Source organism: Lissotriton helveticus, chromosome 12 (assembly GCF_964261635.1).
Source record: "Lissotriton helveticus chromosome 12, aLisHel1.1, whole genome shotgun sequence".
Classification (NCBI taxonomy): Eukaryota; Metazoa; Chordata; class Amphibia; order Caudata; family Salamandridae; genus Lissotriton; species Lissotriton helveticus.
This window is the reverse complement of record NC_136073.1, coordinates 425,791,958-425,817,033: the sequence shown is the minus strand read 5'-3', so window position 1 is coordinate 425,817,033 and position 25,076 is coordinate 425,791,958. Positions and strand designations below refer to the sequence as shown.

At 44.3% G+C, this 25,076-nt stretch overlaps 1 protein-coding gene across 3 annotated transcripts in view; it reads left to right on the top strand.

The window, feature by feature from the left end:
- Positions 1–7,608, top strand: part of LOC144798465 (uncharacterized) — a 40,485-nt gene extending 32,877 nt beyond the window's left edge. The window contains exons 4-6 of one of the 3 annotated variants that reach the window (XM_078669361.1): positions 4,134–4,217; positions 4,877–4,943; positions 7,041–7,608. In XM_078669361.1, the coding sequence (XP_078525487.1) occupies positions 4,134–4,217; positions 4,877–4,942 (150 nt within the window). In that variant the 3' untranslated portion in view covers position 4,943; positions 7,041–7,608. Of the gene's footprint in view, positions 1–4,133; positions 4,218–4,876; positions 4,949–7,040 lie in introns of all 3 variants that reach the window. The other 2 variants (XM_078669360.1, XM_078669358.1) reach the window with 2 other exon arrangements.
- The last annotated feature ends 17,468 nt before the right edge of the window (positions 7,609–25,076 follow it).

Genomic DNA, 25,076 nt, shown 5'->3' with positions numbered 1-25,076 from the left:
ACTATTATAAACAAAACAAGACCAAAATGACAAAAATCCAATGTATAGAAGTTGAGATATTAAATGCTAAAGGAATACATGCAGTGAAACGCTTAGAAGCAAGTAGCATTAAAAAAGTTACTTTACATCGTGCTGGACCGGGTCAAAGTCAACGTTCAGGCTGACCGCGTGGAAGGGCAGGCCAGCTACAGGTCCCATGCAGGACCAAGTGATCAAATTACCTTTCCTGGTCACAAACAGTGAGATGAGTCGATCTGTTCCACGTAGTGATGGCGATGTGTCAGTTCGGAAGATGGGTGCTTGAGTCGAGAGGTGTTGAGTGATGTGCCTCACCAGATTCTGCCACACAGTCGAGGGGATGCCTCGATCTCACCAAGCTGCAGTGGCGGAGATGCGCTGTCCGATGCATTAATCTCTAGAGGCAAAGTGCTGGTTCAAATGTGATGTGGCAATTAAACTCCAGCAACATTGTTGATCGCCGGTTCTATTACACACAGACAGGAGATGCGCCAAATTCCATGTTGCAAGTATCTGGGCCACTTCCAGTAAGCTTCAAACAACAAAAGAGTGTAAATCAATAAATGTATAGAAGCACAAAAGGAGAGAAGATGAGTATGCAAGTCTTATTAGATTTGTATAGGAAGCCCTCACTCACCACCCTGGTTGGTGACATGCTTCATTATCGGGCCCACCGGGAGAAGCTGAATGCCTCCCCGGTGTGCTACAACGCCAGGATTACTGCGGAGCTGGTTAGTTGTGAAGATTATGTAAATGTGAAAAGGGTTTAAAAATGTCCAGATTGTGTCTCACATAAAAACGTTATTCTGTGGCCAATCTGACATATTAAAAGCAATGTGTTTAGGAAACTACCAAGTTAATTGTTTGGCTATTTCCACTTAAAGTGGGGTCAACATGTTTCTGCCCTTGATGTGTGATTTACTGGGCATTCGTCAGGACCATGGGGAGTGTACCTCGGCGGTATGGGCACGCTAAGGCCCACCCTGACCAGAGGACGTGAAAGTTAAAAATCAGTGTAAAAAAAGGTGCAAAATGAACAAACCAACAAGTTGTGGGAAAATCACCTCATAATCAGAGGAACCTGTATAGTTTGAAAAATAAAAGATCCACGCCCCATAGGTCTCGGGAGGGGGGTGGAGGCGAAAATGGCACACCGCCTGCAACGCCTGGCACCCGTTCGATACCTGCGTGTAGCCTCTAACCGGACCACTTCCTGTAAGTTCAGGCACAGGAGCAGGGGTAAGGACTTTGATATCCCTGATTCTCAAGCAACAGGAGGCAAGCCACAAGCACCTGGAGATCACTTGGCGGTAAGGCAGAGTCAAGCTCTCCTTCAGCAGAGTCCGAGAACAGCAGACAGCAGGGCAATGCAAGATAGAAGCAGGCCTTTCAAGCTTGCAGTCTAAAATGAGTCATTTGAGCACCACAACAGTCCTTCTGATAGATTCAGTTCAAGATCTAGAAGTGTCTGATTTTCGGGGTGGGGGTCAAAGACCTAGTACTTATACCCAAAAGTGCCTTTGATGTGAGGGTGTGACTTCAAAGCAGCCCTCTGAAGTGCATGGATTCTCCTTTCGACTCAGTCCTGTCCATCAGGGATAATCTGTCCTTTTAGTGAGGACAGGAGACTGCCTATTCAAGTGACGTGTTGGACCCTCCCTTCCACCCCGCCCAAGCAAGGCCATCAGAATGCAGACATATTTAGATGGGTACTCAGATCCATCTATCCTTTATGTGTTGTGGCGGTCTTGCTTGAATGCACAAAGTGTAGCTGTCACCCACCCCAGACGTATATTAGAGACGGACTGTCACGCACAAAAAGCAGTAAGTGCAATGTCTACTTTCTAATAGTGCTGTAAATAAATAGAGCCTAAAAAGTGCCCGTTTGACTAGGGCCTGTGCAATGTGTCTTGCATGAGACGTAGTATTGTGACCTAACTCAACCCTAAAGTACCCAACTTTTCCCCCAACAACCCTCTAATCAACACTTCTAAAGAGGAAGCATCTGTCGCCCCAAAAACAAGCAACCTGAATAGGAACAACATACAATACAACATAGTACTCTATCAAAATAAAGAAATCACCATAGTCTTGTGTAGCAGGGAGTGATTTGCCCCAAGACAGCCCCTCTTTACAGATGCAATGTGTCTCTTCTTTGTCAGCGAATGAGAATAAACTTGTAGCTCTACATGGAAGAAAGGAAGGAAAGGGACCAAACTCTATACCACTGAATAACATCTCATCATCCACTGGTAGCGTCCCCTCCCCCATGATCACCAGAGCTCTCTGAGGAGGATGCCCTATGTCTGTCCTCCAGTTGTGACCACAGTTGGCCTCCTATCAGTCTGCTGAGTTTCCTCCTAGAGTGGGATGGTTGATCCCCTTCGGCCTCCCAAATTGTCATTGGCTCCTTAGTTGATATTGGCAGTTATTTCCTCTCAGCCGCTCAGTCCCAGAGCTCTTCCGGACTCTTAAACAAAATGGTTCTCCACTGATACATTACTTTCAGTTTGGCAGGGTACATCAGCATATATTGAATGTCCTTAGCCCTAACTTTTCACTTAACCTCTAAGAAAGATGTAAGAAGGGGCTGCACTTTACCTGCATAATCGGGGGAGAGCGTAACCATAGAGTTGGTGCAATGGATGTTGTTGTGCCTGCCGCAGGATATAGTCTGTCCATAAGGTACAGTATACTGATGGTAATGCCTCTAGGTGGTCTCCCTGGCTATGGCCTTAGGGCCAGTGCCCTGTGCGCCCTTTCCAGAATGAAGTAGGAGGATAGCTCACAATCCATAATGCAGGTTCTGAAGTATTCTGTGGGGAATTTCTCTCATGTTGCCCACCCCCTCTTTTCTACTCTGGGCCACCAAATCAGCTGGGCTGTCACAAGCCCATGGGGGTGCTTAAAATGAAAGGTGGTCCCTACCACTCCCCTCCCATGTGGCTGTATCCTCTCCCTTGCGAGTCAAGAGTCAATGCAGAGGTAGAGGTAAGTCGCTGCAGTGAGATTGCAGCTCCAGGTTGTGTCTGTTGGCGGCATGTCCATCTCCCGGCAGGTCGTTGTTTGCATAATAAGTTTCTCTCATCCCCGACTCCCTACATGGGCTTAGGTTGGCCAAAGGGGACAAGTGTAGCGGGCACCACATGGATGTTTGCATCCAAGAAAAGGTTGCCCCATAGTTGGCTCAACCAGGCTGCAGTTTCAGTCCTAGCCACGTGTGGTGACCAGTCCATCTCCTCCACTCTAAGGTGCCCATTACATTGTTACGGGCCACCACCTGGAAGTGAAAGCAGCAATGTGCCACACCTCAGCCACGCGCCTGTCTTCTCTCCCTCTCACGCTCCAGGAGTCGATGCAGAGAGGGTTTGCCACTGTGGGTTTACAGCTCCAGGTGGTGTTTGCCTCCCATCTACAGGTAGGCCGTATGCACACCCAGGCCGTCGATTGCAGAAATTGGCTCTCTCATCCAGGGCTCCCTGGATAGGTTTGGGTGGGCCAAAGGGGGTGATTATAGGGCCCCTGCACTGGTGCCTGCAACTGAAAATAGGTCACCTAACGTTCGGATTCAGCAAGGTTCTAGGAGCTGGCATGTAGCTCGCTCAAAATGCGGCTACCATCTTCGGCTGCTTGGCCACGTCCTCCAATAATTTCTTTCTTGATTTCTTTACAATGTAGTGGAGGTGAGTGATCTGTCAATGGTAGGCGAGCCCTTTGGGAGCCAGGATGGTATCTATCAGATAAGGTAGAAACTGTATTGTTTAGAAAGAGCCATACAAGATTTCTTAGGTAATGAGCAGAGTGAGCACTTATGGTAGCAGCACACGTATACACTACCAAATCACTATTATTCACTGTTACTGCATCTTTGATCCATTACTCACATAAGCAATATTTCACTCACACATATGTTCTGCTTTTAGGTGATGAGTACAAGGTGCTAAGGATGTGAAATGCCAAAATAGGAGTGAACATAGTATGCTGTTTCTTGTACATATGTTTTTTATTTGCTTGAGGTGTGCAGCCTTTCATGACTTTCATCTTCAAGACTCATGACAGTCTACATTTGTTTACAACGGTCTTGGTAATGCTGATCTTTTTTATTATATTTTCAGGATCCAGACAATCTGCTTGAAGAACTACCACCACCAGAATACAGGGATGACTTCCACATCCCCAACTTTTCACCGGAGAAACATGTGAGTTTTCTTTAAAATACAATACCATCATTTTCATGTGCCTTCTCTCTCAAATTCTGTTTCTTCCATACCATCTTCACAAACAAAGTACATCCACATGATATCACACGAATAACTTCCCATGGAAACTATCCTCCATTCTCAGAAACACAAGGAATTCTTTACGTTATTAACAAGGAGTGAATGGTGTAGCAACTCAATCCGTCTCTCATCCACTGGTACCCTTAGAGAGCTAGAGCTGATTTCTTAACTTCAAAGCTGGTTTTAGTGTACAGTGTAAATGTACAGAGGTGGAATTTATCTCCTGAAGGAAAAAGAGATTATTTAAAACAATTACCCTTCTGACTACTAGACTAACCTCTTCTGCGAAACAAAATACACTGGGGTTAATCCAATTTGTGGGCGAGCAAGGATCCATGGGCTAAAAATTCCCTTTCACAATAGGAGCAAATTTAGCTTTTTCTATCCTCACTTCTAGACTAGACAAAGAATTTGGCTGGCCTTGGCTTTACTCAATGGAGAAAAAAGCTCCTATTCCTTGGGGTCAACCATTTACTGGCAATGCCCACAATTTGAGTTTTTTTAGAACAATAAGTCAACTGTTATACATGTTGTCATGTCTAAATAGCCTTCTTGTTTCCATTCTCTCTATCTACCAGCTTGAGGACATGATCAAAATGATGAAAAGCACTCTCAGGTTGTGCGAGTTCATACTTTCTAAGTAGGGTGAGGTAAGATTTTGATGCTTTTTTCCTGTCAATGTGAGTGAGAGTGTGAGTACTATCAGACTAAAAGGATCACACAACAAACCATCACTTATCGATAGGGGTCACTGGAATGTAATGTAAATGTAGGGTGGATTTGTAGAGAGCTGCTTGTCACCCGTGAGGGTCTCCAGGCACTTCTTCCATACAATAATGGGTTTACTATACTTGCCAAACAATCCACCCTATGCTACATAGTTTACAGTTTTTTTTACAAATAAATGTTTTGCTAGTTTAGAAGAATCAACAATTACACATGGTGTTGCTCTGTGGCAAATGTTAACTACTCACCTGAATTTATCACCCATGTGTTATACTGGTACTACAGAGGCAAAACATTTTGCGAAAACAGCATTAATATTTGATAAAACAGCAAAATAGTATTGTCACAGAATGTACTACATTATGCTGCATAATTTGCACTGTGTTCCATAATTTGGCCTTCCTATGTGTCTCATGAATAACAATATTGTGGGACACTAATATCATTGATAAAAAAATCAAGAGACAAAATATCAAAAGGTAAGTATGTAAAGATTTTCTGTACCTAATTCAACATATGTGTACCAAAATACATATACATATATCTTTATTTATTTGGAGAAAAGAATGGCAAATGTATATGTCCCTTTGTGCATTTACCCTTTAATATTTTGTCCCTCGATATTTTGTCCAAAGTATTACTGTGTCACGATATTCTTGTACTAGACGTTCAAGAGTACAATCGGCCCTTCTTAGTCTCATAATTCCAGAGCCACTTATAATATAAGGACTTTGGTTACTGTTTTAAATTACACTACAGTTATGAGGGTTGAAAAGGAACGAAATACATAGGTTTTCAAGAGCCTAGGGAAATATGTAACCAACAATGGAACTAGCGAGACTGAGCGATCACATCCCATTGGTGCTGGAGGAGGAGAGATTTCGGGGTAGGGTTGTCCAAAGAACTTGGAACTTGGCATGGAAAGTCTGCCCCGGAAACCGTGCATCATAATTAGGTCTCACGGTTTTATGGTATTTATTATTTGAACATTTCCGTCTGTATTTGTCCATATTTCTTTTTTGGCCAGCTTATTGGTATTTATCCATATTTAATTTGTGTTGTTTAAATAGATGAGGTGATAACTGGTGTATTTATGCATTTATATAACAGATAAATGTGGACTCATACTTAAATGCCTGTCAGGTTTTAGCACATTACACAGTAAAAAATATAAACATAATAAACTCACATTAAAGAAATAGTGTAACAACACACATACATGTTGAGATATGCAGTAATTTAAGGACATATCATTGAGTTTTGTAGCTCCCCTTGCTGTCATTATGTACAGCTACTGGCCTGAAAGTGATTAATCTCAGCATGATGAATCACTCAAAAGAAGCTAAATTATCTGTATTTTTCCACTTTCAAAAATAAATACAGACAGGGGAGGCAGTGTTTTCTGTCTGTGTTTATCTGTAAAAATCAGACAAAGCGGAAATCAGGGAACCCTAATCATAATATGGACAGTATAAAAATGCATCCATATGAATTAAGGGCCAGACTCCGACAGGCCGACTGGCTCCTTGAGCCTGTTGGAAGCCAGCTGGAATGACTGGCCAGTTTCATTTCCGACAACTGAAATTGTATTTATGGGGTCAATAGTGAAACCAACCATCTCGGTCGGAAAGCTTCCGTTTCGACCGAGATCGTAATCGACCCCTAGGACTGACATTTATCAGGCCTGTTTCACATTGGTAAAAATAATCTGTATGATTCCAAAACAACAGGGTGTGACACTGGAGAAGACAAGAGGCACCTGCTGGAGTACAATATTGTATGGCAGCACATTTTAATAAACTGCCTTACCTCTTGTCGTGTTTGAAGAGTCACAGTCTCTTCAGTGCTGACTCCCCCGTCACCTTGGTGAACGTTATTCAAATTCTTTGCAAGCCAAAGTTGAACACAGAGCAAAATATATTTTATGAGCTCCTGGTGCCTCCATTGCTTGCTGGACTGTGAGGATGGGCAATTGCCTACTTGACCTATCTGACCTTGTACTTTTTCAACTTTCAGGTTTCAACCTACTTACCATTTCTTTGGCCTTTGATTCGACCACTGCGACTGATACCACTGACAAAATGTATTGAGGATCCCTAACCATCTGCCTTTCTCATAAACATTTGTTGCTGAAACACAATATCCCACCAGAGGACATCCAGAGAACCATTAGAAATCATTGAACAGTAAAGCTACACCAGCCATAGAGAAACATGAAGATTTGACTTTTGTGATTTGGCGAAGGACGACAACCGCATCTCAGGAGTATGGCTGAGGATCACTTTGAATGATAACGAAGCACTACTTCCCCCTGGTCTGGTGCTCCTACATGAAATCATTCACCAATATCATCCATGAAATGTTAGTTCATAATAACGAGCAATACTAAGCAGTTGTTCAATAGTCACTGTACAGCCATGGTGAATTTTAAATTGCTTACTATTTGTAATGTAAATCTTACTGTTTAACATGTTTGTATTGCAAATGGTCTTGTGCAAACTCTCGGAATGTGAACATTGTACATTATTTTATGTAATTTAATTTAATTTAAATGTTTTAAAAATTAAATCACTCTTGTCTTTAATGATGACTCTCATATATTCTTGGTTACATGACTGGCATAATCCTTCAAGACAGAGTTTCAAAACTAAGTAGGTGTGGGGCATGTTGCATCACAATGCATCACTCTTGAAAAATCACTCTCAGCAATGTTTTTCTATGCAGAATTTAGGATTTGGATGGAACATGCTTCTTCAATCACATTCAAAAGTTTGAAACACAGAGACCCACTGGTCTTTGTCTATTAGTTCGCTTGGCTCAGATCTGTGCAAGGGAAGTAATATGAAAAAAACAATTCTGTTCATTAGACTAATTTGTAGGCCTGGGCGGTAAACTCCGCTACCCTTGAGGAGTTTGTGAACTTTTTCTAACTCTGCACTCCGCATGGACCTCAGAGCTTCTAAAAACTCAGCATAGAGGTGTGCAGCAGATTCTTTCCTCTCTCATGGCTCGCCAATATTGAGTTAGGAAGAGCGAGCTAGGAAAATCAAATGCTAGACTATCTCCCGGCGAGATTTCTCATTGCGAGGGGTCGCGGTAGATCATTACTGCTCATGTTGAGAAACATGCCACTTGCATTGAGGAAGCTGCCACTCGAGTAGAACATCTCAAGTGGCAGAAGGATGCACCCTTTTGAGCTAAAAATCAGCAGTGCAACTTACCTCACTCCATCGCTTGCGGAACTCCATGGAGAGTTTTTTGGTCACTCCGCAAACTCTGGCCAGGCCTCCTACTTTGTCCCTTGTTTACGAAAACGCTTATGCCAGCCATTAAGAATCTAGGAAACCGCATTTACACAAACCACTATAAAAATAAATTCCATGTTGATCACATTTAGGAATCTTCTTTGGCTATTCTCAACGATCATCGTAATTTGGGGTGTTCAACGGACAAAAAGAATCTTACTGTTTAAACATACATCTTTCTTAAAGAAATAAATAAAGGACAAAGCTAAAAAAGTGGATCTGTGCACAAGCACCTAACTTGCATGAGATCTTTACCCCAAATTATTTTTTCTACTCCTGACTCATTCTAAGAAGGAAGATATATACCTCAGGGTCACATGACTTCTCTGTCACAGACGAGATAATTATAAAACAAACCCCTGCCACTGTGTGTCTCAAAATGTATGTCTCAAAATTTGCTTGTTGTTTAGCAAAAGTGGGAGGGATGGGATCAGATAAGCAGGATGAGCGTTTGGTGCTTTTTATGGCAGGCTTAATACTGCAATCTCTGGAGGGATTTCTTTCCTCATGATGCCCCTCATTACTTCGTCTTTACTTGATACATGAAAACTCATGTCATATGGTATAGTGCCTCACTAAAGGCCTTTACTAACTGACTATTGGGGTACAAGTCTTGAAGGCCTAAGGAGATTTGATTGTGTGAAAATTGTCATAACAATATGATAGTGCTACTTTTATTCACTTAATCTCCCTGTGCCTTAAAAAATGAATGTGTCCCTCTGTAATGCAACTGGTGTTCATGTGAGGAGCTCTGATACCTTTGGGTCAAGTGTGCCCTATATACAACTGAAAAGAAAGTGCTTCACCCAACAACAGGTTGCCAGGCTCACTCACCAAACAATGGGTTTTCATGCCGTTCAAATAGGAAACAGCCATAACCAGGCAAAAGTACAATATAACCCTTTCTCTCCTAAGGAGAGGGAGAACGGCTTTCTAGAGAACTGGGAACAGTACTTGTTCAAAGGACATCCCATCTGATGAGGTAGAGGCCATTCTTGGGTGGTAAAAAGGAGTGCAGGTGGTTTTACATAGCTTTACTGATCTGACAACAATGGTAGGCTTGAATTCACTAACAAAATATAATATTTAGTATTTTTCTTCTTTTATCCCAAATTTATTGTGACATTGTTAGTACTGGTCTTGTTGAGATGACTGTTGTAATACTTAGATAATACTAGAGGATAGGATTTAATAAAAACCCATTATATTAATTATCTATTGCCTGTATAATGAATTGAGTAGACACAATTGGGGTAGGCACATCATGGTTCCTCCAACTACTCTGTTAGGTGTGCTCACAAATGGGCTTTCTTCTAATGTGTATGGTCCTCGGGGACGGGTATGAGATGACTGTGTGCTTTCCCTTACCTGCAGTAACGCACACATATTCCTACAGCTCTGGGAACTAGCAAAACCTAGCCAGGTGTGCCTTTAGAAAGGAGTGATATGAACCAGTGGTACCCTATATTGGCCAGTTCACTGGTTGCTACAAATTTCAAATTTGAGTGACATACTAATGTGTTTGGAAGACCCATGTGTACTTATAAATCTTCCATAGAATCAAGTCCCCTTATCCCTTAGGGCTTTTTAAGTGTAACAGATACAAAAGAAACCTGAGAGAAGAACCAGTACCTGAATGTTACTAAATTGTGGCTGATGAAGTAAATATTCCACAGAAAATGCACCCTGTGGTTACTATCTACTTGACAGGGAATAGAGATCCTGCTGACAGAAGAAGAGGTCTCATTCATTATAGGGACATCTTCACTCGTTAAATCTATCGTTAATGAGTAGCTGTAGCTGCAGCTGACAGTAACACCTGATGAAAAAAAATCACTTGCTATTACACCTGCCCAAAATCATCCTTACTAATGCAAAGAGCTTCTCTTAGCATATTCAGAGCTCACAAAGTAATACCAGGGAGGGTTACCACATATCATGGAGCCAGGGTGGGTGAGTCTATTAATGCTAGCAGTCAGCAATGACCAGCTATAGTGGAATACACCTCTCACCTAGCAAGAGACCAACAGTAATTAGTGGTCAGCAAGAACATTCTACAAGAGGTTATAAATGTTTACTGACAGCTGAGACCATATGTATTCATGAACTAAGACTGCAGCAGGCCTACTTCACTTGTTACTCCTACCCCGATTAATTCATTGACTATAATGGTTACAGGGTACAATGAGATTTTCAGGTGTCACAAATTCAATTACAAAGAGTACCTGGGGCATCGGCATGCACCAGTTTACAGCTGCACTGCATACAGACAATCAATCTTCTCACTTAAAAAATTCAGTAATCTTATGAGTAATCCTTTTCATATAATTTTATCTGTGTTCAATTTAAAGTTCAGACAGAGAGAATGTGATTTAAAATCTTTCAACGCTCCAAGAATGCCCATCTGGGCTTTGTCCAACAGCTCCGTGTATCACATTTCAATTTGAGTAACCAGATTTAAAGTCCACCCAATGCATTGAAAATTAGTGAAAAATTACCCATGCTGTTCATATATGTATATGTGCCTTTACACCGCAAAATGAATAAAGCACCAAAAAGTGAATGAAACAAAAAGTGAATAAACCCTGTGTTAAAATCAAACACTATTTATAAAAAACCTAACCCAAACACCCAGCTCAAGAATTCTATGAACGTTGTTTTTAGTCATCTCTGACTCAGCCTTACAACCTTCAGTGGAGCCGCTTGTTAAATAGTACATGCCTGTAACGAATTGAAAGAATAACCTTTGGGCCTCAAGCGCAGAACGGACCACAGTCAACTCTCAAGCTGTGTGAAAAAGGCTGCTTTATTGAAAACAGGTGCATCTAACAAAAAAAAAACCTTGGCCTTTGCCTCCCAAAACTAAACCTCTGTATACATGCTTCATCTACGTATCCCCCTCGACCACCCCTAAGGTTTCCACTCCCTTCTCCTGTCTTTGCAACTATTTAGCAACCCCAACTCAGTCAATCACGGTTGTCCCTTTAAACCCTGTAACCTCTTCTCTACCTGTCAAAAGATCTACCTAACGAAGTATCTCCTATCCTACTCTTATTACCTGCTCCTGGAGTAACTTGTTCCCAACTATAAAGTGAACTGTAAAATTGAACAGAACTAGCTTCCAGACGCCATGAACCTGCTTCAAGTGACAACCAATTACAATGCATTTTCACTCCCCCGATGCACCTGTACCCAACAAATTCGGCCATCCATCCCATAATAACCAAAATAACCCCCCATTTACCTTCTAAAGGGTCGGTAGGAGGGGATCGGAAACTGTCCCTAACTGCCGGCTGCCATGTCACCTTACAAAATGGTAACACAGCCTCCAAAATTTTCCAGCTTAAACACCCAAGCACATAGCCCAAGTGCAGCCCATAGAGAGACCAATTTGTCGCAGGCTGCACCAATGGCCCAAAAACCCTGGGAGTGCGAGCCTCCCCAAAGCCCCATTGGGCCACATGCCCAGAATGGACCACAATCAAATCTCAAGATGTGTGAAAAAGGACACTTTATTGAAAACGGGGGCATCTTACAAAAAACATAACCTTGTCCTATGCCTCACAAGACTAAACCCCGCTATAAATCTTTCATTTACATATCCTCCACCCCACCCCTAAAGTTTCCCCGCCCTTCTCCTTTCTTTGCAACTATTTAACAACCCCAACTCAGTCAATAACTGGTGACCCTTTAAATCCTGTAACATCTTCTCTACCTGTCTAAATATGTACCTAACTAAGGGGCATATTACCAAGCAATAGCGATAATTATCGCTATTGCTTGGTTAGAGACAAAAATTTACCGCTGCGCTGCGGCGATTTTTATCGCAGATAAACCTTGGTATTACCAAGGTTTATCGCAAATGCGATATAAAACGGCCGCAATGCATGAATATCGCTGAAAAGTCAGCGATATTCATGCATTACCGAGCTAATGCTCTTAGCCATGTTATCCACCTCCCATTGGATAACATGGCTAAGAACTGCTCAGGGCAGGTGTTAGCTTTTGGAGATATTCGCGCTTAGCGCGAATATCTCCAAAAGTTGGTAATAGGAGATAGCGATGTTAGCGACTGTTTCCAGTCGCTAACATCTTGGCACGCCAACTTTGCATGTCATTAGTGATAAATATCACTGACATGCAAAGTGGGGCCCAAGATGGTCGCTATCTCCTACTAGCTGTCGCTAACTGGTGTTAGCGACAGCTAGGTAATAGGGAGATCATTTTATCTCCGCTTTCTTGGCTTTTAAAGCCAAAAAAGCGGAGATAAACCCCCTTGATAATATGCCCCTGAGTATCTCCTATCCTACCCTTATTATCTGCTCCTGGAGTAACCTGTTCCCAACCATAAAGTGAACAGGAAAACTGTACAGAACCAGCTACCAGACACCACTCAGAAACAGTCCCTATAACGTTCCTGCCAACCCCTCCCCCCCCATCACCTAGGCTATTCTTGGGTATCTTCGTATGTATAGTGCTTTGTCTAAAACTTCCTTTATTTATATATCATGTAAATCTCCATCCCGTAGTGAGACAAATGAACGCCATCAACCCTGAAAAAGTACACTGCAGCATATCTTAGTTCTGGTTGTTCCACTCTACCGAAACCTGACTCACCACAAAAGACCCTCATGTCCCTGTTTATCTTCCTCCCGGCTTTATCAATGGCGGCACCCTCCATTGTCTTCCAGGGATGAATTCAGTCCAAACGACAAAGCACCCCGACCACTGCTGCCTAATCTCCCTCAAGTCCCTTTTCATTTGCTTTAGTAGGGCCAAACCCTTGCAAACCACTAAATCATTCTCCCCGAAATTAATTATTAGAACATTCGGGCATCAATGTATTCAAACTGGGATTGAGCTTGTGCCAGCGCAAACCCCCTTTCCCATGCCAACTTATTTTAAACAAGGCAGGTTCCAATCCTAAGTTAACACCTTTCCCTTTTTGAAGCTAGTGTCTCTCTGCTAACTTGACGAATGAATGCCCGACTATGCAAATGGCTATCGCCTCCGACTCTGGCCCTGCTACTGCACCTGAAAAGACACATGTCCATGTTTGTAATACGTACCCCCATCGAACGGGACATATCAAAGCCTCTTCATTGGCCCCTAGTAATACTGTCTTCTACACATCCCTTTGGTCCGTCTTCGAGTGCGTGAGGAGGATCATGACCGCTTCACTCCATGTACTTCCCTCAATGAAGGCCTGCAATCCATTTCCTCCTCAACAACTCTGATACGCTGAATGCTCTGAAATACAGCCATTAAGGCAGCAAATAAATCTGCTTCCTGTAAGCTAATGCATATCCTGGGTAGCTCCTCTATCATCCTGCCTAATAATGCTTTTGACACCGGCATCCTGGCCCGCTGTCCTTTCCCTGCTTGCCTGCCCAACCTTCCAGCATACACTTTCCTATTTCACCTGCCGAAGGGGCATATCCCCACCACAACTTGTCCATGAGTGCTATCCCCGCTAGCTTGGCAGCAACAGTGAACTTCACCAAACCCCTATCAGAGACATAATCAACTGTATGACATTCTCCTCTCTGGCCCAAGTCCCTGTCCTCCTCCTTGCCCCTCCTGTTATAAAGGCCTGCCAGATGCTGGCCATATGCCCATCTCGTAGAAACTTCTAATGACCCTACCACCAGTTGCAGCATCCTTTGTCTCCTTTGGACCACTTTCCCGCAGTCACCAGCGTCTTCTGAAACTCCCTCTCCGTGGCCAGTCCATGGAACCTCCCCCACTGCGAACGAGACAAAGCATCGGCAATGTCATTGTCCACTCCTGGGTTGTGCTTCGGCCGCAACTGTATATCACATTTCAGACAACTTAGAATGAATACTCTCATCAACTTCAGGACCTGCTCATCTCTTGCTAACTGCTTGTTGGCCACCTGCACCACTGCCATGTTAACCACCCCGAAAATAACCTTTCTATGCGCTTGGCTCTGCATCCACACTGTGACCACTATGACTAAAGGAAACATCTCCAAGAAAGCAATACTCCTGCCCCCATTCTTCCATTGTTGCGGGCGTACCTCTGGACACCACCTGCCCTGCCAGTACATCCCAAACCGGCATGCTCGGACAGCGTCGAAAAATATCTGCACGTCCCATTTGCACTCCTCTGGTGCGGACATGGGAATCTCATTGAATTCTTCTAAGAACTTGCCTCACATGTGTAAATCCTCTTTCGTCCCTGCGGACAGTCACATGTGATTGTGTTTCAACATGAGTCCCGCTAATGACCTGCCCAATCTCCTGCAAAATGCCCTTGCTGACCTAACTACCGTGCATGTAAAGTTCAGATGCCCTAGCAGCACCTGTACCATCCTCACCATCCCTTTTGTCTTGGCAAACATGTCATCAATAAATAATCTCACATGCATTGTCTTATCCGCCGGCAACCTCGCTTGGACCCTGCGCCTTCTCTGGTGCCAGGAGCACACCTAGTGCCCCATTGAGCTCTTGGAAATATGCCAACTGTTGCCGACAGTCTAACGAACCAGGCCATCCCAACAGGAAGAAGTCATCAAGGTAGTGTGTCACCGTCTCTTTGCCCGTTTTCCAAGGGAAGACCCATTGCAAGAAGGAACTAAACTTCTTGAACAAGACACATGATATTGAACAGCACATGAGAAACTCCTTATCCACAAAGATGTTCCCATCCACTTGGATGCCCAGCAGCTGAAAATCCTCTGGGTATACTGGCATCAGATGGAAGGCAGCCTTAATGTCACATTTTGCCTTCTAGGCACCCCTGCCAACGTGTTCCACTAGGTCCCTCGATTTGTCCCCTGATGAATAAGAAACTAATGTCAGGTCCTCGATATGAAATCATTCACTAACCCTCCCTGTGGTCATGACAATTTCTGAATCAACCAATACTAGCCTGGTTCTTTCTTTGGCACCACTACCACCGGAGAAATAATCAAATCCATTAACAGTGAATGAGCCCTCCATGCGCCCTGCTTCAACTTCCTTTTTTAATTTTCCCCAAACCACTGATGTATGAGCCACCACTGACTTCAGATTCTCTGCCTATCTTGCTGTCCGAGGGGCCTCATACCCCAATTTAAAACCTTCCTTGAAACCCTTACTCAGTAACTATGCATCCTGCTCCCGTGGGTAGAATGTCAGCCAGGCATCCACGCAGTCATTCTTAATGGATGTATGAGCATTTCCCCATGTAACCCTGCGCCCCTCTTCCTCCCCTGCCTCTCAGCCCCCTGTTGTCCCTGCTGTCCACTATAAGCATTCTGTTGTTGGAAACCTTGCCCCCCTTGCTGTCCCCTTCCTGCATATCCTGCCCCGAAGCATTGCACCAATGGGTGCCTTCCTGCGCATTTTGAGCATTCATGACAAAATCTATAATATACCCGCGTACAGGTTCCTTTATTGTAATACCAACATACCCCCGGACCCCCCCACCTCCTTCGGTGTGTATCCTACCCCTCCCCTGGTGGGGCGATTTTGAAAAGGGCGGTAAACTAAATGTAGCCCACTGGCCGTATACGTTGTCTTCCCAAAGCTGACTGCCCCCATCATCTGGTGATACAATACCTTCCCAATTTGCCTCGGGATCCCAAACTAGTCTGGCTCGGAACTCTTTGTAGTAGTGCGACCATGCATAACCCCGTATGTCAACTGTGCCCACCTAACCACGTCCATGTATTTAAACAAGAACACACACCTCTCTGGGTATTTCTCACAATATACACTAGCGAAAATCAGAAAAGCTGCTGTCCAGTTTTCTATGGTCCTCTTTCGATCTCTCTTTGGGCCGCAATTCCATATGCAGGAGCTTCAACATATCCCCATATTCTCCCTTCCAAATATTTTCTTTTGTGGCTAACATGATGTATGCTCCCAAACGTTTTGTTGGTTTCATTGGTTTAGTTGATTTTAGGCAATCAGACCTCTTTGCTCTCTTTGGCCCCCATCGCTTGGCTTTTTCCTCCATCTGTTTTGCCATCTCCTGTGTCATCCATCTCTGTCACTGCTGTCTGAGCCTTCCCGTCTACCTTCCTTGTGTTTCCACTAGACCCTGTCTCCCCCTCTGTCTTCCACCCTTCTGTACCTACCCCTGTGTCCTGCACACATTGTCCTTTGCGCAGATTGATCTCCCCGTCCTCCCCTCATGCATCAGTTTCCGTGGACACCTTCCATCTTGGACTAACTGCCCAGCCTTTTCCCCACTTTCTTAACAGGCTTCAAGGTTGTCATCCTCACTGGATCCCGCTGCCTAACCAGTCCTGCAGAGGGTTGAGTTGCATGAGGCTTGGCCGGGACAACCACTTCCTGCTCTGTGTCCTGCAACATACTAGGCACAAAATTACTTGTCCCCTCCTTTCTTCATCTACTATCTCCCCCTCCTCTATGTTATCGTCTTCATAATCCAATGGTATTTCTTCCCATAGCCCCCATCTTGCTCTATTTGCTCCCCCAAATGTGCCTCTGCACACTGTCGCATACGCTGAATAAATTCCTCCAAATTGTGCTCCACATGTGGCGGGAGCTTTCGCTGCCGTTCTGCCACCTCTTGCTGTCCCTGCATTGACCATGTCACCGCGGAGCTAGAGGCCGCATCGGCCCAACCGGGCTGTCACCCCAACGTGACCATATCAAACCTCCACTTATCACTGAGTCCGTAGTCCCTGGCCGTGGTCTGGCTGGCCTTCCAAGACCCTGCCATCGCTTCCACTTGGTAAGGCGGAGCAGCATCTGGCTCACCCGAGGTGTGTGCCTCTCGCACCCGTTGATCCTACAATGAAATGGCAAGGTCCGGCGGACAGGGTTTAGTATCCCTATCCGTCCCTGTCTCCCATTGGGACGGGCACAACTGCTAATACCCCCTGGACCTGTACTGCTCTTTAGGTAACTGTCAGTGCCCCCTCACACCCCTGCCCCCCAAACCGTCTGCCTAAAACCTCCTCTACTCGTTCCCGCAGAGTACCCCTCCTGTTTGCCTGGGGCCCCTACTTTTGACCCATACGCTCATACAACCTTACCAGAAACTCTTGATTTCACTCTGCCTCACTACCATAAAACTAAACAGTAGATCTCAACGTTTGGAAACTGTGATCGAAAACTGTCCTTAACTGCTGCTGCAGTGTCAGCTTACAAAATGGTAACACAGCCCCTAATATGTCTGGCCCGAAGCCCAAATGCAGCCCAAAGAGAGCAAAATTGGGCCCGGGCTGCACCCATGGCAAAAAAAAACTGGACAGCCACCCCCCCAAAGCCCCATTGTGAACACCGCACGTGCAACCTTTTCAAACCTGCCGTGCAACTATCCTAACGTGTGAAAACCATGTGACTTAAGTAATCATTCTTAAACTAACTTAGAAAAAACAGATCTGCTAATGAAAACAAAATGAAAATAAATCATGCTGTTTACACCAACAAAAAAGTAATGCAAATCAAGCAATAAACAAAAACAAATTTGTGATAAACACATCAAGGAATAAACCGAAACAATTTTGTGAAAAACACATTTTTGTTTTTCAATAAAACACAATGTTTGTTATCTTAATATGGCTGCTTGGTTATCTCAAATAGCCTCTGAGAGGGTGCTTTTTCCTTTAAAACATATGGGGTGCAAACATTGTTCATAGGTGAAAGGTGAGAGGTGGATCCTCTGGGTTCTTTTTGTGAAGAAGGAGATGATCGATCTGAGCGCGTCCCCTTAGATGCCGATATGTTAGATCCTTTTGATCAGAGTGTGGTGGGATACGGTGTCGAAGGCTGCTGAGAGGTCGAGGAGGATCAAAGCTGCTGTTTCTCCATAGTTGAGGAGGGTTCGTATGTCATCAGTGCTTGCAATTGTGCTGTGATTGCTGCGGAAGCCAGATTGGGAGGAGTCGAGTAGCAGGTGTGGCAAGAGTGGATTGTTGATAATCCTTTCCAGTACCTTCACTGAGAATGGGATGGGAGAGATTGTCCAGAGGTTTTTGAGTTTGCTGGGGTCAGTGGAGGGTTTTTTGAGTAGTGGTCTGACATGTGCGTGTTTCCAGGTGTCGGGAAATGTTGCGGAAGTGATAGAGGTATTGAGTAAGATGGTGAGTTCCTGGCTAAACCTTTGGTTTATGAGGTTGAAGGTTTGGTGCAGGCATGGGTCCGTAGGAGCTCCTGAGTGGATGGATTTCATGGTGGAGGTGGTGTCATGGGTTGAGAGGATATTCCAGATGGTCAGAGTGTGTTTTGTGTCAGTTACGGTGGTGTTGTATTTGTCAAGGAAGTCCGTAGGTGTGGGTTGGGGTTTGCAGTTCCTGTATAAGGTTGCGATCTTGTCAATGAAGAAGTGGTCGAGGTTGTTGCACAGCTCCTGTGATGGTGTGATGTTGTTTTTGCTGGCAGACAGGTAAGAGAATTTGTTAATAATGTTGAAAGATTCCTTGGTGTTGTTGATGCTGGTTTCCATGTGTGCGGCAAGAGCTGTCTCCTTTGTTGCCCCCAGCAGGTGGTGGTAGAGGTTGAGGGAGGGCTTGAAGGCTGCCCTGTCCGAGGTGTCCTTGAACCATCTTCTCTCCAACTGTTTGCTGTCTCATTTCACTGTCCTGATTTCTTGGATGTACCATCTGGCCTTTTTGGAGGATTTTCTCTGGATTTTGCTCTTGAGAGGGATGATTCTGTCTGTGGAATTTGTGATCCATGCATTAAAGTTTTTCACTCACTGTGCGAGGTTGGTGTCGGTAGTAAGCTTGGAGGAGTTGAGGGCATTTGCACAGCAGGTCTCAGAGATTTTGTTCTACCTCCAGTGGGTGGTGTTGGTCATCTTGGGGGTGATGGTGCGGGGGCTGGAGATGCTGAAGTGGATGATGGAGTGAGCGGTCCATGTGAATTCTATGACATGGCTGTATTTGATACGGTTGCTGAAGGTGAAAATTGGGTCCAGTGTGTGTCCAGCAGTGTGTGTAGGGTGGTGGACAATCTGGGTCAATCTGAGGCTGCTCATATTTCGGGGGGTGCAGTGTTTTTGTCATTGGAGTCGTGGAAATTTAGGTCGCCGAAGAAGAGGGGTTCATTGTAGTCGGGGATGGTGCTGCAGAAACTGAAGGCAGGGCCATGGGTCGGAATGTGAGGGTACCTCTGATAGTTGTCTTGTCATCCATGTGGAGCATGAAATTGAGATGTTCCATGGGAGTGGTGGTGTTGTCGGTGGTGCTAGTACACTGTATGGTTTTGTTGTGGATAATGGATGCCCAGTGTGAGGGTGGCGATGAGGTCCCATAATTCAAAAGAATGCTTGCATAGTAAGCGTGGGTTGAGAATGGCACATGCGAGTTGGTGTTTTGTACAGGTGGTGTCTGTGATGTGTTCGGGGTAGGGCTGGTTGGTGTGCTGGTCCTTGTGCCGTGGCTGGTAAAGTAGCAGTGGGTGCACATGAAAAGTCCTAGTTCTAACATTGAAATCTAAACAGTTCATACAATTGAGAGCAAACAAATAATACAAAGTTGTGAAAGCAATAATCGCTGTGTGCTGAGACTCATGGAACTAATCTATGCCGCTCCTCTGAGAAAGGTATAACATAGTTCTAAAATGAAAGTTAGGGCATTAGCCCTATTGAATAAGTGGTGGGTACAATTCTTATTTGTACTCTTTTAAGTCCATCTATTCGTTCTCAAGTAACTGTGGTAAGGTGGATCGTGGATAGTACCCAATGAAATTCTCCCTGGGTGACATTACATTTCTATCTTTGTTGTTCCTCAGGCAGACCAAGGCTGTGAGTGCCAGTTGCTCTGCCTCAGCCCAGTTGATGTTGCCTCAGACCAAGTCTTCTGCATGTGGTGCACCTGCCCCTTCCTGACGAAGACAGGCAGCACCACCATCAACGATGAGGAGTTTGCACTCTGCTCTCTGGTTGTGCTCCATTGAATTTTCACTGGGGCAATCTTTCTCGGACCCAAACACAACCCAGTCACCCAAACAACCAGCCCACCATATGTCGCAGCAGTGACCAGGAGATAGAGACTGAGGCCACCACTGATTCTGGAGAGTGGTCTGACCTAGTGCTAAGCTGCCTAGGGCACTTTCAGATAAGGCTGTCAAATGTGATCACGGTTTTCTCAGTCCAATTAATCACAGGCTCTATGTCTTCATGGGAGGGATACCACAAAATACATTTGTGGTATCCCTGGGCATGTCTCAGCTACAGGAGATACTTTCCTGGACACAAAGCAGTAATGCTGGGGTCTCGAAACCTCTCCACACAGCCTGAGGTGCAGATACTTCCCTGTTTAGCAGCACACAGCTACAAGTTGTTCCACTCCCAGTTCCTCACAGTTCACTCCTTATAGGTATGATCTTCTTCAGGCAAGAGTACCTCTACCACTCTTCCTCAGCAGTCAGCCTGCTGCATTCTTCAAGGCAGACTCCTGCATCTCTTTTCCTGACAGATCACAGAGCACCAATTTCCATATTTCCACACATGACAAATGGTAGCTGGCATTCAGCAGCCCCAACCTTCAAGTAAAAAATTATTTTTGGGGCGCGGAAAAGATGTGCATACCCATGGGGCCTGGGTTTCAAGAAAGTGGTCCGATCAGGCGTAAGACTTATGAGCTATTGAGTAATGTGTATAGTCTCTATCACTGGGGTGGTGGCTCCGCCATACGTCCCTGATCCCACAATCCTCCTACCACTCCCTACCACTCCCTGACATAGATCCTGCCCCCCCAGTCCTCGGGTTAGAGCGGTCCATCCTTGCATCCATGACCAAATTTAAATTGCCACCCACCACAACCAAGGAGTCGGACGTGTGGAGAACCTCGGCCAGGGCCTCAGTCAGGAACTTCTCCTGATGTTCGTTTGGGGAATTGATTGAGGCTATTGTGAGGTTATAGGTGCTGATTTGTAGCCTCATCGCAAAGAGATGCCCCTTAATCTCTGCCACTGAGCCTTTCATGGAACCTCTAAAGCGTTTGAAAAACAGGATGGCCACCCCACCCTTCTTACTCTTCCCTGAAGACCAGAACTGCAAGGGTAACCCCCTGGATTGCATACGGTGTCTATCTTTGTGAAGCAGGTGGGTTTCTTGAAGTAAAAATATATCCTCCTCCGAATGCTCGAGTAAGGAGAGCACTGCTCTCCGCTTGGTAGGATTGATAAGGCCTCCGACATTATAGCTGACTACCTTAACTTCCATCAGGTTGTAAAGAACCATGGAGATATATGTCTTATGCTATGGAGCCGAGAAAGGGGGACAGACCATGGAAGGGACCACACAGACAGATGTGACTGGATGGACCCTCCCAAAAGGGCCACAAGTAAAAAGCTCACCGGAGAGAGGACCCCCATCCAATAAAAATATAAACAAACCAGAAAACAATAAACCACCAGCAAAGGCAAACACACAAAGTCCATCTCAACTTTGCTGCCACTTGATGATCGGCAGGCTTTGGCAAACACTTTTTCCTTGTGCTGGCAGGTCACCTCCTATATTCAGGGTTGCTATATTTACTGCAGAATATATTAGGTTACTTGATAGGCATCTTGAGTAACACATCACTTTCTTTGCTCACTGATTAACCAGTTCTATTTTGATGGGGCAGTGGCTAGAGAGGCTACCATGTAAGCAGCACCCACCTCTGATAATTCAAGAGAATGCTCTAGAGTGAGCATAGCCAGTAGTGTCATTTTCACTTGGTGTAGAATTCTCTCCTTAGTTTTTGCGATTAACAGACCTGGATTATTTCAGCTCCAATTTCTTCATCTGTGTGGTCTAGCTCAGGTGTGCTGGCAGGATTGCACAGGCGAGCATAGAATGAGATTATAGTTTTGTCCAGACCTTGCTTAGTTTGACAATGAACCTCTCGCAGTCAGATTTTGACTGTGTGCTGTGCTGCCCATTTATGGCTACTATTGTGGCATTATAATTATTACCCCAGCGTTTGTTTGGAAGAGTGAAGAACATTTGTGAAGTGGAATAGGCCTTTTGGTGGTAGAATAGACCTATTGGATAAATCTTTCTCTTTATTAGCCGACAGGTAATTTTTAAAATGAGCTATCGAGATGTTCCAGCAAGAGAGTATGTCAAAAGGCTGGATCATCATATCTGCACTGTTCGACATGATTTCAATTCTGGAGTGCCAATTGTTGGCTGAAGTACGTGAGAAGACAATAGAAATGCTCCCTCTTTGGTCTTGGGTGTCATGACTGAGACTCGTCCCTCGAGAATGTCTCTCAGTGCTTGTTTTACTAGCTTTGAGCAAGTCACGTCAGTCGTAAAAGAAGCAAAAACTCAAACAGTAGCAAGAAACACAGCCAAAAACAAGTATTAGATTCTCCATGTTTGCACCTCTTGCCAGTGTTACTTCCGGTTCTATGATCGGAGAACAATTGGCCCAGCTGCAGTCTCACCTAGGGAAAACAGATGTTCATCACATATCAGATAGTGAGATGAATAGAGGAGAAAAGCCAAGTGTAGCTGAGAATCACCGTGGCATCCAGTACCTGCTCTCCCCTTATAGGGAAAATCAGACATGACTGCAGGTTGTGCCTTGGCACTTCTGATGTGTTAGCCTCATCCCCTTTGCTTTGATTGCTGATGTTATCATTCACCAATGGCGTTTTCCATCTTCACAGGAAAGCTCGGTCCAACCATGTAATCTGATTGGGACTCCCAATCCAAGTACAAAAAATTAGCAATTGGTGGTGTTCTGCGCCTAGAATGAGCGAGCACCCACAAGGTCAATTTGGTATTCTTGTCAACAGCTTTGGGTTCTAATACTTTACCATGGTCATGGGTTTTATAGGTTGACAGCATATCACAGCACAAGATCACACAGGTTCTTAGTCTCAGCTTGCACATGCAGAATTCCACACATGCCCATAAATTTGTTTTAACCATATGTTGTTGCACAGAGACCATTTTGAGTGGGCTCTTAATGTACCAGTATCCTTGTAAGTAAGACCCCTCTCAACTGTAGACCTATGTACATAATAGTTGTCCAACAATGGGCAGACCTCTACAGACCTACGTCAAACAGAAGAAGGTGGTACGAGCTCTCTTTTCTTTGGGAGGTATGCAGAGGGATGCCCAGAGGGAAGTTGAGAAGGCAGACAAGATGTCAGGTAGTGGTTTAATAAATCTGATGGACCCCACATTTTGTTTAATAAATTGGAACTGAAAGTGGTCAGATGAGCTGATCCTCTCCCTTCCCTTGTAAGAATGCATTATCACTGCTAACCGCCACTGACAAGCTCTTACCATACTATGTAAGTACACTTGCACAACCTTTAAAGAGATGTTTCTGATGCTCCATCACCTCAGGAGACTAGTATAAGAAGTGAATTATTATTTGAGGAGGGCAGCTGCCCATTTCAAGGAATAATGACAGTAACTGGCTAGGGTAAACCATAAAGTCCCTAAATAAACCTGAACTCAACCCCCTGGTAGTGGTGGCACAGAGCAGGCAGGCATACCTTAGGGTAATGTGTAAAGTACTTATGCAGTGCCAGTCAGTCAGTCAGTCAAATTACTTTATTCGATAATTCAATATCATAAAAAGACAGAGATGATCAATATATAAATTACAGTTACATTATTAAAAAGTTCACAAATTTCATAAATATTAAAAATATTAGAAAAAAGGTCAATACATATACAAAGTAAGTACTATCCCATCCATATTTAAAAAACACACTGTGTACATAAAGTGCATGAATTATAAAAATACGGTCAAGTGTGAAGTTTCATTATCTTTTTTCTCTCCCTGGCAGCCCCCACCAAAAAACTAGCAACATGAGAGATGACCCTGGGACTGCTTAGTAGTTGCAAATATAGGAGAGCGCAGGCCTTACCTGAATAAACCCTGCTTCCTTGAGGATGGGGACAAGAAACTTCCTCCTTGCAGCCATATAATGGCCACAGAACATTAAAAAATGCATTGTATCCTGCTTTGAAAAATTATCACAGGAGCACGGAGGCGCTTGATCGGAGGACCTAGATTCAGGTAAATCAAATTTAAACGGAAACGCGTTAAAAGAAATCTATGATAAGGTCTGTTGACTAAAACCAGGTAGGGCTCAGGACCTGGGGGATTTAAAACCATAAAATTGGATCTAACGGTTGTTTTTCTGAGCTCCTTCTCTTCTCTGCACAAAGACAACCTCTGTAGCATTGCCACCTTTGTTAAATCTACATCCTTTACGGTTATATTTTCTGGCACAAGGAAGAGCTCTGGTCTTCAGATATTCCGAAAACCTTGTTTAACGTAAGATAACCACTTAATTTTGTTTGCGTTGTCTAAGCGGAGACAGTCCTTGAGTATGGAGTGATTCAGGGAGAGTTCCGCATTCAGCCAGGTTATTAACGACGCTACCTTTAGTAAATCCGTAATAAAACCGACGCCCAGCTCTGAATGCACCGAAAAAGAGGGGGTTGACTGCGGTACTGATAAAATTGTTCTCATGAATTTATTTTCAGTGATTTGCAAGCAGTCCGTAGCACTGTATCCCCATAGTGAGCAACCATATGTCGCTACCGCCAAACACTTTGCTTTATAAATATTTAACAGGGCTTCAATGGGCCTTCCCCCGAGCTTTTTACTAAAGGCCATAATGGCCATAGAGGATCTTGCAAAGACAGTGTTTCTTGCTTTAATCTGTGTGCCCCAATTCCACCTCTCCTCAAAGATAATACCTAGGTACTGGAATGTGGATGCTCTGCTTAGTTCCTCTCTGCCACAGAAGAAGGTTTTCACGTTTTTCTTTTGACAACCTTTCCCTGTTATCATGATTTG